Source organism: Eurypyga helias, unplaced genomic scaffold (genome assembly GCF_000690775.1).
Source record: "Eurypyga helias isolate BGI_N326 unplaced genomic scaffold, ASM69077v1 scaffold1364, whole genome shotgun sequence".
NCBI lineage: Eukaryota > Metazoa > Chordata > Aves > Eurypygiformes > Eurypygidae > Eurypyga > Eurypyga helias.
In genome coordinates, this window is record NW_010246575.1 from 1 (window position 1) to 13,027 (window position 13,027).

Consider the following 13,027-nt stretch of genomic DNA (forward strand, 5'->3'; position numbering starts at 1 on the left):
GCGCTGGAGTCTGTCCCTCCCCACCACGCAGCCCCCAGCCCCGGCTGCCCCCGAGCCTGCCCCGCACCTCCTGCTTGTGCACCCCGAGTTCCCCCGCCAGCCCCACGGCTCACAGAGCAGCACCGGTATTGCAACCACCGCTAAACGCTGCTCTTTTTTTTTTTTTTTTTTTTTCTTCCCAAGTATGACTGTGCTGCTTTTTTCCCTCAACAGCCACCCATTGCAAATGAGTCCCCTGTTGCTGTTGTTGTTGTTTTAGGCTTGAGATTCACCTTGGTTGTGAAAATATCTTTTTTTTTTTTTCTAAGACATTATTTAACCCAAAGCATTGCATCACTTTTAAGTAAAATGATGATTTTTTAAATTTTTTTTTTTAGTGTTTGCTTTGGATTAATAACCCAGCTCTTGCATTCCTTTGAGAGCTTACATGTCTTTTGTAACCATCAGAAGTTGTACTCACAGCAGTGAATTCCTCCGCGACTGTCCAGGCTCCCCGGTCGGACTTCACTGAAGTCCGTGAAACGGCTCGTCGGCATTTCTCTGGATGTCAGATCAGTTCTCAGGACTGATCAGTTTTCAGAGCAGAGAACGTGCAGGAAATTTTTAATATTTGATAATCTAAGGTTCCTTTTAAGTAGAAATATTTCCAGTAATGAAGGACCAGTTTATGCGTCTGTTATTAGCTTTGTGGCTATACCTTTAAAGCATAATTAATTTATTAAATAAAGTAATTGTGAAATGCTGAATAATAGATTAAGGACAAAGCAGATTCAAAAAGTAAAAATAGATTAGAACTAGAAAATGTTACTTTATTAACTATGGCAGGGCATTTCTGCTTAAGCCACTTTGATGAATTTTTGGCTTCTGATGAACTCAGACAAGGGCTGACGTAGGTGTTTCCATCCCCATCCTCCCAGTCTGAAAGGTGCTTTTCCTTTGCAATTTAAGGACTTGACTCAAACCTTCCTCGCTTCAGTGGCAGTTCATGTGCTGACTTCAGTTGGCTTTGGAGCCAGCATTTCACCTGGGATTTTTGCTCAGGCTGAAATTTCAAAAAAACTGTTTTTAAATGGGGTGCTGAAGAGGAATGTCCTTCGTGTTGTGTCCTGTGAATATTAGGAGTAGCAGTATGAATGACACATTGGAGATGTGTAAGGTGTGGGCAGGGGCATTTAGGTTGAATATTTTCAAAACTTGTCATATATTTTTGGAAGGGGAGCCTTAAAAGTTCTGCCAGATGTATATATGAGTGAGTTTTAAAAATAAATTGTTCAGCACAGCAGTTTAGAACCCCTTCCTGACTAGGACGTATGCAGACGTGTTTTGCAGCTGAGCAGTACTTCACTCCAGGACCAGTCCCATGGAGATGGATGGGATTTGAGATACAACTCAGGAAAAAAGGGGGTCAGGAGCTGACTGGTGAGGAATGGCAGAGCCTGTGACTCCAGCTCAGCAGTGGACACCAGCATGACAAAGGCAGCCAAAATCACTGGACCTGCAGTTTTTTGTGACTAAGGCAAAAACTAGACCATTAGAGTGCTTTTTTTTTAAAAAAAAAGAGAGGCTAGAAAGTAAACATTATCTACCTGGCAGACTGTAGTGGTAGCTTAATGGCCATATTAATAAATATCTGTGTGCTTGTGCTCACCTGTAGCATTGGGCTGTCTGCCTCGTTAAATGTGTGTTTAGGAGGACTGTTAGCCGTTCGGGTGACATAGACTATTTAATAGCTTGACCCTAATGCAACAGCTTTTTCCTAAACTAGTGGCTGATCTGTAAATATGTATTTTGATCTGGCTTCTGCTGACTGAACTATGTAATATTTACCCAGCAGAGTACAGTCTAATAGCATTTATCATGTAAATCCCAAGGTAAGATCTGTAAGCTTTTTTCCTCAAGCGAATGTTTGTTCTGATACGCTGTCTTCCCCAGCGTTGTTATCATCTTTTATGTACAGTTTTACAAGTTGCCTGTTTATGTACTGTTGACCAATGCCTTTGGTCTATCAGTCTTGCTGAGCAGTGAGTTAATTAAGCTTCCCTTTGGTGGTAATCAGAACCTTTAACTAATGGCATTTCTTGTCAGAGAAAGGAGACTGCATTTTGTATTAAGTTCATGTAACAGAAAGTCTGATAAGCTTTTGGTTAAAAAAAAGGCAAAAGATGTGCAATAACCTGTTTCCAAACCCTAATATGGCAATAGCTCTTCATGGTTTCTGGTTTTTAAAACATACCCAATAGTTTGCATTTTGATTTGTGCTTATCTAAGCTGTATTGGGCAAGCAGCTGAAATATTTTTCCCTCTGCCTTGCAGGGAGAATGCTACCACAGTAGCATTTTCTTGGATGTGGACACTTGTGCGAAGCTTTTTCTATTACACGTTTAAGACCTCTTTTAGTTACATGTAATTCTAGATAGCAACCACAGGATCCATATTTAAACTTCCACTTGGACCTCTCTAATAAAAGTATCATGCAGCCTTGCATTTGCAAAGGCACTCAACAATAAGATATTATCATAATAAACTAGAAGGAATAGTTACTTAAAAGTCTTAAAATTAATGGATAATTTCCTATCTTAGCTTCTCTGAAAGACAGGATTCTTGACTGTTTGGTGTGCTTGGTCCTTGCACCTGCCTGAGCTCACTCAGGCTCTGATCTGGGAAAGCAGAGAGGGACATTCCATATTTCATCAGTGCTCAAAGTTGGCGTGTAAATCACTGGCAGTCCTGGATTTGGCCCTGCGCAGACCCATATGTGGTCCTGGTGTTAAACATCCTGGGCTCAACTCTGAAACGTGCCAGGAGTCTCCATGTTCAGATCCATGGGAAACAGAAGTATTGCGAATCAGCCTTAAATCTTGTTTTTCAGGCTTAATGAGCCATGAAAACTTGCAGGGTGCCAGAGGCAGCTCTTGAGCACTTGATCTGTCCTGTTTCTGCAATATATTTATTCTTCATTTTGTGTGCCTTATGCTGTATCAAACTCCAGGCCTGCGACCGAGACCAGCAGTGCGGAGGAGGGATGTGCTGTGCCGTTAGCCTCTGGATCCGCAGCCTGCGAATGTGCACGCCGATGGGAAATCTGGGAGAGGAATGCCATCCTTTGAGCCACCGAGTGAGTACATCATTGGGAGGGCTGTGCTACCAGAGGTGGCAGGGCAGAAAGAAGCGGGAATATACTGCGCTGTACGTCATGTTGCATAAGAAACTATAGGTGGTGGAAAGGCGGGGAAACATTCCGTGCGTTACAATACCCAGCCATTTGCATCTGTATGGAAATAGCACTGAGGTACCCATGTAAGGAAATACATTACTGTCAGAATTATGCTGAAGAGAATCCAAGGATGAAAGTAATACATGCTATTCAGATTGTTTTCTTATTAGTTTGTTGTTGCTGTCTTGCTTCATTACACTACCCAGAAGAGTCTTAGCTCCCGAGCGCAACCCTGCTCGTGCCTACACATGTGAGCAGGAGCGTAGTGAATCCCACTGACCTCGGTGGAACTGAACAAGATCCCATCCTGACCATAAAAATATCACCAGTCGGTGTTGGGACAAGTGGTGCATCACAGCAGCATGGTCCCTGCCATCAAACAGCAACATCCCATTGTGCTCCAGAGCCTGAGAGCCACAGGTGCCTTCAGAATCCACAGAGGTGTTGACACACACTTGTGCTTGAGAAAACTCACCAAAGGATCTCTTTACTTCTACCTATTTAATTTTAATACATATCTATGTATACATATATACACACATACCTATAACACTAGTTACATATTAGTGCATTATTGTATGATACACTGTATTATTGATAATTATGTATATGTACTATGAAAAAGGCTGTTTATTTATAAGTAATACAGAAGACTGACTGGGATGTTACCAAAGAGCTTGAGAACCTAGTGGTCTTCAGAGCCATCCTCAGGGAGAGTATGGCCTAAGAGTCCTCACATGTGAATGATACAGAAGCAATAAATTTAGATTATAAATGTCCAGCTAGTTAGCTGCCTCTCTCACTGTCTCATTAAATGCCTGGCTTTTCAGCTCAGTATCTATGTTTATTTTCTCGTTTTAGGAAGCTCAAGGCTCTGTTCTATTACAGTGTTGTGGTTTAACCTCAGCTAGCGATTAATTTTTTAAATCTGCTGTGATATTAGAGACCAAATTCTCATTTTTACTATGTAATGTAGCAGTTTTTTCTTGTAAGGGTTCTTTACATTAACAGGAATCTCGGGATAAGAGAAAGTGTATTCTAGGGTATTTTTTTATGAGCTTATTGCTATTGGGCAATAATATATACTTTCTGATGTGTTTTAAGCTAATTGGCTGCATAATTACAATCAGTGAAGATGCCTGTCCACCCCAGACTCACAGTAATAATCACTGATGTTTATAAGCTTTATGAGGTTAATTTTAGATTTAGATTCCTCACCTCATTGCTCTTCATGACAAACACAAAGCAAATTGACTTACTGTAGTACGTGAAATTAGGTATTTTTAAGGATGGAGAGTTTGCTCAACAGTTCCTCTCCCCTAAATATTTGGGTAGGAGGGCAGCTGGAAGACCAATTGCCCTCAGCACCAAAACCTTTAATTTGCCTGCAGGTCAGGTACAAATCAGTCACCACCATGGTCATGCCACCACCTCAGGGACCTCCAGAAGGGCCTGGAGATACCCTGGAGGGATGGCTGGCTGTTGCGTTTCCGCCTTCTAGTTTCCTTCTCAGCAACTAGATGTTGTTGTCTTGATGCCCTTAGCCACCTCAGTTGGCTTGCAGAGGCAGAGTGTGCAGGCAGGTGGGGGTTGGGGGGTCAGCAGGCAGAGCTGGCAGCACCAGGGTGGTTTTGCTGCTGCTACACACCTTGCACATAACCCCCATGTCTGTCCCAGCAGCTCCCTTGTTTCCTCTTCACCTCCCAGCTCCCATTGCCCCATGCTCATTAAAACGGGGTGCTGGGCACACGGCATGGCAGAGCATGTGCTGGCTCAGCCAGCATCACCAGCAGCGTCTCCACGCCCCTGCGCTCCGCCGGCGCCGGCAGGGCCATGAGCTCTGCCGGCGCAGGCAGGAGCTTCCCACCCCAGCAAAGCCCCCGTCCTGCAGAGCTGTTACCTGCTGCCTGTCCCCAGCCGGGTGCATTATGAAGCCAGCGTGGGAGTCCCGCTGAAAGGAACGTTTCCTTGCAGCGAATGAAACGCTTTTGAATAAATCACTTGAGCTGTCAGAGGGCTGAGAGGTACCTCTGAGTCAGCCTTTGCAGCCCCAGGAGCTCAGCAGGTTTTTCTGCAGCACTGTGCGTGGGCACACGAGAGGTGTGATTCCCACAGGGAGTCCCCAGCACCTGCGGTCGGTGGCCTCTCTGCTCACTCTGGGCAGCAGGGCTGTGGTGGATGGTGTGGGGAAGCTCACAGTGTCCCTCGGTCTGAGGCTGCTCTTCAGGTGGTGCTGGTGATGGCCCAGGGCACCAGAGGCGATGTGAGCCCCCCGCTCACTCCCTGTGCCAAGCAGGGTGACACTGGAGTCAGGCAGGGCGGGTCCTTAGTGTGAGGCATGGAAGGACATGTGGGACTTTTCTCCCTTTGACTTTCTTAAAGAGAAAATTTGCACATCAACACAAAAAAATCTTGGAATATTAAAATAACAGGCTCAAAACACCCAGAAATCTAGAAATGAAAGAATTAAAGCTGTCTGCTTGGCTGGCATTGCTGCCTTTGTACCTCTGTGCTTCCCTTGCTGCATCCCACCCGATACTCAGCCTGTGCTGTTGGCCGGCAGCATCACGGCTCCTGGCCGTGCCATCCCACCGGGCTGTCCCGCTCGGCTCATGTGCTGGCAGAGGCACAGCTCCTGTAAAACACAGAGCTTGTGATCGAGTCATTAAAGAGCGTTAGCGCATGTCATGGCGCAATTAAATCTGTGTAATGCAGTCCGTATGTGTGCTCCCTGCAACACAGCATGGCTGAGGAGGGTGGGATAAAATGAGAAACCACCTCTCCTGTGGTGAGGGGTTCCTGCTCAAAGGGAGGTTGGGTGAGATGACCCACAGAGATCCCTTCCAGCTAGAATTGCCATGGGATCCTGCAGTCCTCTGGTCCTGTGATGTGGCTGATGGGCTACTCTGTGCTGCAGGAATGAGGGCAGTGCCCAGGGCAAGCAGAAACCCCTGCACAGTAAGCACCGCAAAACGTGATGCCAAAGGCCAGCGCAGTTTCGCAACAGACTCCTTTATGAAACGGGAGTAAATGGAGAACATGTGTCACAGATGTAGATTTACACAGCAACACGGACTGTTACATTTTGCTCTTAACTGTGGCTTGGCTGGGAAATGCAATGGGGTTGGCTTTGTCATCTGCTGTCCAGGCCCCATGCTGCAGTTCGTGGGGGTCTCCTGCCAGGGAGGGAGGTGGGTAGCATTCCCCATATCCCTACTGTTCATTGGAATCCACCCCCTCCAAGCACCATCACCTGTGCTCTCCATCCCTGAGGTCTGTGCTCCTTGTCCCCAGGTTCCCTTCTCCGGGCGGCGGATGCACCACACCTGCCCGTGTCTCCCCAGCCTGGCCTGCGTACGGACTTCCCCCAGCAAATTCAAATGTTTACCAGACTTCAGGAAAGAAGATGTCTTTTTTTAGCAGGATTCTAATCTGCACCAGAAAGAGCCACTCGATGTATTCTTCTTGTTGTTGTGACAAACAAGGTACTTGCCAGGGGGAAACCTTTGCCATACTTTCCTGCCTCACCAACATTAAAACTGGAGATGACATACTGTGCTGTAGTGGCCAAGATTTTTGGGAGGGACTCGTGGTGGCAGATGCTTTCATTTTGGGGTGAGGAAACGGAGATTTGCTAAGGTGACGCTGCTGTCTGAGAGCAGGAGCATAATGATTTCTTAAGCATCTCATGGTTCCAGCTCAACCCCAGAATAAAAACATCCAAGATTATTGTCAAATTTGGAAAATTTTGGCCATGTTTTTACACTTTGGAATGCTTGAATCAAACTGAGAGTTGAATAATTGCATAGTGTGAAGCACATGACTATTGCCAAAAATTGTATTTACATTACATTTCGTATCTTTATTAATATAACTGTATTTGTGAATTAGGCACATCTCTAGGGTAGAAGTTAAACCAATAGGTGTAGTTTTTACACTTTTTAAAAGTAGCAGGTGGAACCAAAGCATTTCAATATTCAAAGCATTAAAAGATTTTGTTATTTTAGTATTCTAAGAGGAGAAGGTGTTGTTGTTACTTGAGCTGGTGTAAAGCTACCTGATCATCTCAAACTATGTATTAAGATGTAGTTTATATTAAAAAAGGAACCCTGAAGTTTATTGTTATGGGCTGCCTGACTTCTTGTATATGTATCAAATTTGCTGTGTAAAAATTCTGTATCAGAATAATGCCAGTATATGATTTTATTTGTTTTAATATTATAATATTATTTTGTCATTGTGGTTTTCCATTTTTATTCAGTGTAATCTGTTATCACACACTCGATTCATCCAAGCTAGCAGAGCTCCTAACAGATAGTTTAGCAAAGTATTATATGCCTCTGGCTGCTTTTAGGGAAACTCAGCAGTTTACAAGGCATGAACTCCTCAAAAAAGCTGCAGTCTTAGACGACGGAATCTTCGTGTAGCTACTATGAGAGGCTTTGCTTGGCACATGTCTCAAAGGGTCAACTTTAGCCTGACAAACATATAATTTGTGAGGTTTTATGAAATACTGTGCAACTTCATATTTACTTGTCAGTCCCTGGAGCTGGAATTCTGATAGTTTGTGTGAGTTTCACACGTTTCTTGCTCTAGGCATGCAAACATATGCTGGAACTGGGAAAGTAAAGTCATTCATCTTTCAACAATCAGTGCTTTGCTGCTAATGACGATGAGGGGGTTGAGAAAAGTTAGCACCTTGTATGAAGGCAAACACCTGTGTTACTTGGAGAAGATGAGAAATATCCCAGTGAGTTTACCAGGTACCTTCCACTGGGCCCCAGAGCCTCCCTGCAGAGACAGAAAGGAACAACGGGGCTGGTTATTTTGTCAGGTCCTTGTGGATCCTGACACATTAGAAAAATAGGTGTCTTGAGAGATAGGATTGCATCCTCCCAACTCTCATCAACCCAACCCCAGGGCTCCTGCTCTGATGTTTATACATTTCTTCCTTTGCACTGGTGGTACAGCAGCTGTGCAAGTGGCAACAGGCTCAGGTCTGGTAGGAAAAAAAAGAATGTCTGAGGTGCCACCAAACTATAATTCTGTATGTGGATTGCATTAATGTGGTCAGGTACAAAGTGCCTGTGTCAGATCTGAAGTCTTAGAGGGGCTCATCACTAACCCAAAAGCCTGGATTGTGCTGGTGAAAGACTGGCTCGTCCCAATGCTAATGAAGTGATTTGTGAGCACTGCAGAAATTCCCAGAACCTAGACTTAAAAACAATCCCCAAATCTGATCCTGCATCTGTCACTGGGGCTCCCCAAAAACTCTGTGTATCCATGCAGTGTGAGTCTGCAGAGGAGGAATGCACTGGGAGCATGGGGGTTGTTTTCTGTCCATGTCTATCAATACGAAATTAGTTTAATACCATGGACTTCAATTTACACTCAAAGAGAAAACCAAGAAGGAAAATAGAAGCAGCCCAAATGTGTATGTGTCCCATCTCTTGCTTCATTCATTTTTACCAAAGAACATTTTCACGGTGCTCAAAATGACGAACGATAGCAGGAAACGTCAAACCTGCTTCTCGTCCCCAACTGGCATAAATCACCAGTGACTCCACCGAAGGTAATAATCCTGGTTTACATCACTGTAAGTGAGTGGACAATTATATCTGATGATTGCCTTAGACCTGCCAAACTGCAATCCTAGGAGAGTTTATCAGACAAGAGCAGAGCAACAAATTAACTTCTCGTCTCCAACTGGCATAAAGTGACTCCACCGAAGGTAATAATCCTGGTTTACATCACTGTAAGTGAGTGGACAATTATATCTGATGATTGCCTTAGACCTGCCAAACTGAAATCCTAGGAGAGTTTATCAGACAAGAGCAGAGCAACAAATTAATTTTTGGGATTAGGCATTTATTTGGGTAATGAGAACAGCCCAAATTACATGAGTTCAAAGTTCATACTGTCAATAGGAGGTCCAAGTACTCGTGTCCTGCAGATGCTCCTGGACAGGGCATGAGGAAGGTGCTTCTTTGAGAGACGTTATCCTATACTTGTCCCTGAGGGGCTTCTCCAAACCTTCCCTGTGGCAGCTTGTCTACCTGCCACCGGAGCATGGCTCCTGGCGTAAAAGAGCTAAAGGCAAAACCTACCTGTCCCACATCCCCACTATATTCACTCAGCAACCATTTTGACCAGAATTCCCCTTTCAGGAATTTAATTTTCATTGATGGATGCTCACAATGAAGGTGGGCTGATTGGAGAGATCATTTGGGGAAGAAGTTTAAGCTCTTGCATTGCAATGCTTTCCTAAACTCTGCCCTAATCAATTGTCTTTTCTGCCATCCTAGGGGAGATTCCTAACCCAAGCAAGTCCCTTTAAATTCTTTCTGCAGTGGAAGGGGGGAAAAAAGCCCTTTGCCTTTGCTTTACAGTGGTAACAGGTAAACCAGTGACCACAAGAAGTGTCAACATGTAAATGACTATGCGTGCCCCTCTGCTTTTCCCTTGAGCCAGCTTTTGAGTGGAGGGGCACAGCAAACTTGACTCAACATGAATGATGGAGAAGGTGGTCAGCCCCAAGCCATCTCTGCCAAGAAAGGTTTTCTGCAGCTCCCTTGTGCTGCTCAGTTTCCCTCAGCATCACCCTGGAAATAATTCCAGGCTAGGAACAGCTTTCTCCCCTGCCTGGGAGGAAGGAAAGGAGGGATCAGATGAAAAAAGCGAGCAAAAATCTTGCAGCCCCAGAAACACCTTCATGAAAGAGAGCAGGCTCATTCTCCAGTACGTGTGGCTTGTTAAGAAAGAGCCTGGCTTAAACACTTTCCTTTATTCACTCCACTTAGGAGTTCTGTGCCAACATTTGGTTTAATTTTATTAATATTGAAGTAATATTATTAATTATTAATAGAAATGTGTGCATTAATTCTTAATATTATATTAATATTGATATTACAGATATGCTATAGAATGATGATGATATCACATCAAACTGTAGAAGTTTCCGTGTTTATTGGAGGGAATGGCCACCACCACCTTTAATGAGTTGCTGCCTTAATTTGATTGCATGCTTATTAGGAAAGGTGAAACAAGGTGTTGTAGGTTTGTGGGTGCACAGCTGGCTGAGCAATCATGCACCTGTAAGCCTAGGAGGCTAGAGGGAAAGCTCTGCTGCTGAGCTGGAGAAAACCTAGGGGAAGCTCAGCTTCACCTGCATCCTCCTGCCCAGAATTCCCTTAAGAAATTTTGTTACTTAAAAAAAAAGAAGCTACAAAAGCTTGGATTGAGGAGAGGACATAAAACAATTTCTCCTGGTTGTGTGGCAAGTGGGACTTGGACCGGGGTGTGTGCTCACCTAGGAGACAGGTGACCTTAACCACAACCCTGGTTTTATAGGAGAAGTAGCTGCATTGAGGAGGGTGGTTAGAAGATTGTAGATCATCCTCCTGACTGGCAGGATAGTGTGGAGAAGCTTATGGTTGTATGGAGAGCTGTAAGGTAAGAAAAAGGGGTTGTAGCTGGTTATGTTCTTTTAGAAGTGGGCTGGGGGCATAAGACTTGTTATTATCTCAAAACTCTAGTGTGTTTGAAGATTTTTTAGTGTGCTTTTTAAAGAAGGATTTTGCTAATTTGCTTCAGTAGCATAATGCACCATCATGATGTATAACAGCAAGTATGACCGCAGACTGAGGTCCTCACTAATGCTTCCCCCCACCCCAGTAGCTCTCTGATTTGTTATTACTGCACAGATGGATATTCAAAAGAAACAGAAGGTGCTAAGAATCCCTTGATTTAAACAAGATGTCTCAGGAATTTGATCTTGACAATGTGTAACATGTTTTCCAGAAGGAATTAGAAAATTGCAGGAAGAGAAAAGACTATGCAAATGTAAGAGAGTTTTGATAATAGCAAAATCAATGTGCCTTTCTCTATTACATAGATATGAAATGCCACACCAGCGGGGGTACAGCTGTTAGACTGATCAATAATTCCGAGCACAAGAATGGAGATGAGTTTAACGCACATCAAACATAACCAAATCAGCTGTCATTTTTCAAGGAGAGTCCTGAGTGTGCACAGCCTCAGCCCAAGGTAGTAGTAGCACGGCAGATTCCCCCATATGATCCAGCCACCTCGGAGGATGGTGGTAGCCTTCGGGCTACTCCTCCTGGCCCTTAGGGCTGGGAAAGGCTGAATGTGAAGGGCTGAAGCTGAGTAAGCACAGTGCACTGAAAGGAGGGTAGATGGTGGGGTGTTTCATGGCAAGGAATACAGCACACGGTAACAGCAAAGTGTGCAGGAAAGGGGGGATGAGCAATATAACCATATCGCACACTTGTAAAAACCCCCATGGCAGGGGTTTCCCAGAGGTCTGAGTGTAGGACAGTTTCGTATAGGGCAAGAAAAGAATGCATGCACCAGGTAAATGAGATGGGAAGTCTCCTCTGCAAACCTCAATTTGGCTGGCAGACTGGGTACGTGTTAAATGTGCACCAGCAGTGCCCAGAGCATCCCAGATGGATGCTTCTCTGTACCATGACACAAGACGTGTGCTATTGGCATGTCCATGTTCCCAGATGTTACAAGTCTCATAAACCAAATAAAGCACGTGCCTGTGCTGTCACTGTGTATACCCACACCGCTGCTGCCTGAGCTATCCTGGGATGCCTAACTGTCCCCGATCTGTGTCCCAGCAGGGAAAAAGGGACCTTAGCTGTATCCCTGCCAGTGCCCTGCAGGCATGAGCCCAGGAGCTCTGCACTGCACCATGCAGGCAGCGTATCTCTTCCCAGGCTGGGAATCCCATCCAGGCCTCCAGACGTGCCTCCGCCGCAGCAGCGCAACACGTGGAAGGGATTAAATCTGGTTTTAAATGTAACGTGGCTTTGCAAATCCCAAGGCTGTAACACGGTTTAGAAGCAGGCTGGAAATATGGCCAGGTTCCAGCCAAGCAAGTTGGGCTGAGCCTTCTTTATTTACTTTTTCTCTTGTACATGTGAGTGCACCCGTGTCATTTCATGCAGATGTTGGCAGGCTTTCAGTACAAACGGGCAGCCGCAGTTCATGATGCGAAGTGTTCACAAGCCAGCAAAGCTGCTATTAATTTCAGGGGGTGCAAAGCTGGGCCCACCCTTCATTTCTTCCTCTAGGCTACACTAGAGCCCAGGCAGCAGAGCACATCTCTAATCGCTTTCATGGGACCTGCCAGAAAGGCCAGTTCAGGGAGAGGCACTGGCGAGGCAGCTGCAAGCATGCTCACTCTTCCCAAAAATTTCACCGCATCCTGTCAAATCAGTGGATTTTTTTTTTTCCCCCCAATTTCCTTTCTCACATGGGTGAAACCTTGACAGGAAGTTTCCCTCACCCCTTCCAATTCAATGGCAAAATTTCCTGACTGTGGTGGTGTCATAATTTCACCTCCATCCCCACCCTGGTTTCATTCAACTCCCCAAAGTCGCTAACAAACCTTTCACACATTGCAACAGAGCCTTCAACTGTTTGGATTTGTTTTACATCAGCGTTAATGCTCAGACAGATATTGCACAAACGAGAATAAAAGAAGTCTGGCTAAGAGTTTAGGATGTTGGTAGGTGGGAAAATAGCGCTGAGACCTCCATCCCTCCTAGCAGCACGGTGGGCAGGTCCTGCAGAGGCCAGCTTCTGCAGCATCCTCCATCGCCTGCCAGGTAGCACTCTGGTGATGCTCAGCCTAAACGTATCCCTCCTTGCTTTCACACCATGGCACCAAGCTATACCTCTGCCTGCGATTCTGCTGGCTCCTTGGTTCGGGTGCCCACGTTGTCCCCCTTTAGTCACACTGCAGCTCGGCTGAACATATTGCACGTTCATCCGCCTTCC

At 45.2% G+C, this 13,027-nt stretch overlaps 1 protein-coding gene across 1 annotated transcript; it reads left to right on the forward strand.

The window, feature by feature from the left end:
* The first annotated feature begins 2,881 nt into the window (after window positions 1-2,881).
* PROK2 (prokineticin 2) lies at window positions 2,882-6,634 on the forward strand. Its single transcript, XM_010150428.1, has 2 exons — window positions 2,882-3,115; window positions 6,509-6,634. Exons 1-2 carry the CDS (start codon window positions 2,882-2,884, stop codon window positions 6,632-6,634), a joined length of 360 nt encoding a protein of 119 aa, XP_010148730.1.
* Window positions 6,635-13,027: the final 6,393 nt, after the last annotated feature.

Coding starts and splice junctions, on each gene's coding strand:
- PROK2 (XM_010150428.1), top strand. CDS start 2,882: ATGAAAACTTGCAGGGTGCCAGAGGCAGCTCTTGAGCACTTGATCTGT. Junction 3,116..6,508: donor GCCATCCTTTGAGCCACCGA/GTGAGTACATCA, acceptor CCTTGTCCCCAG/GTTCCCTTCTCCGGGCGGCG.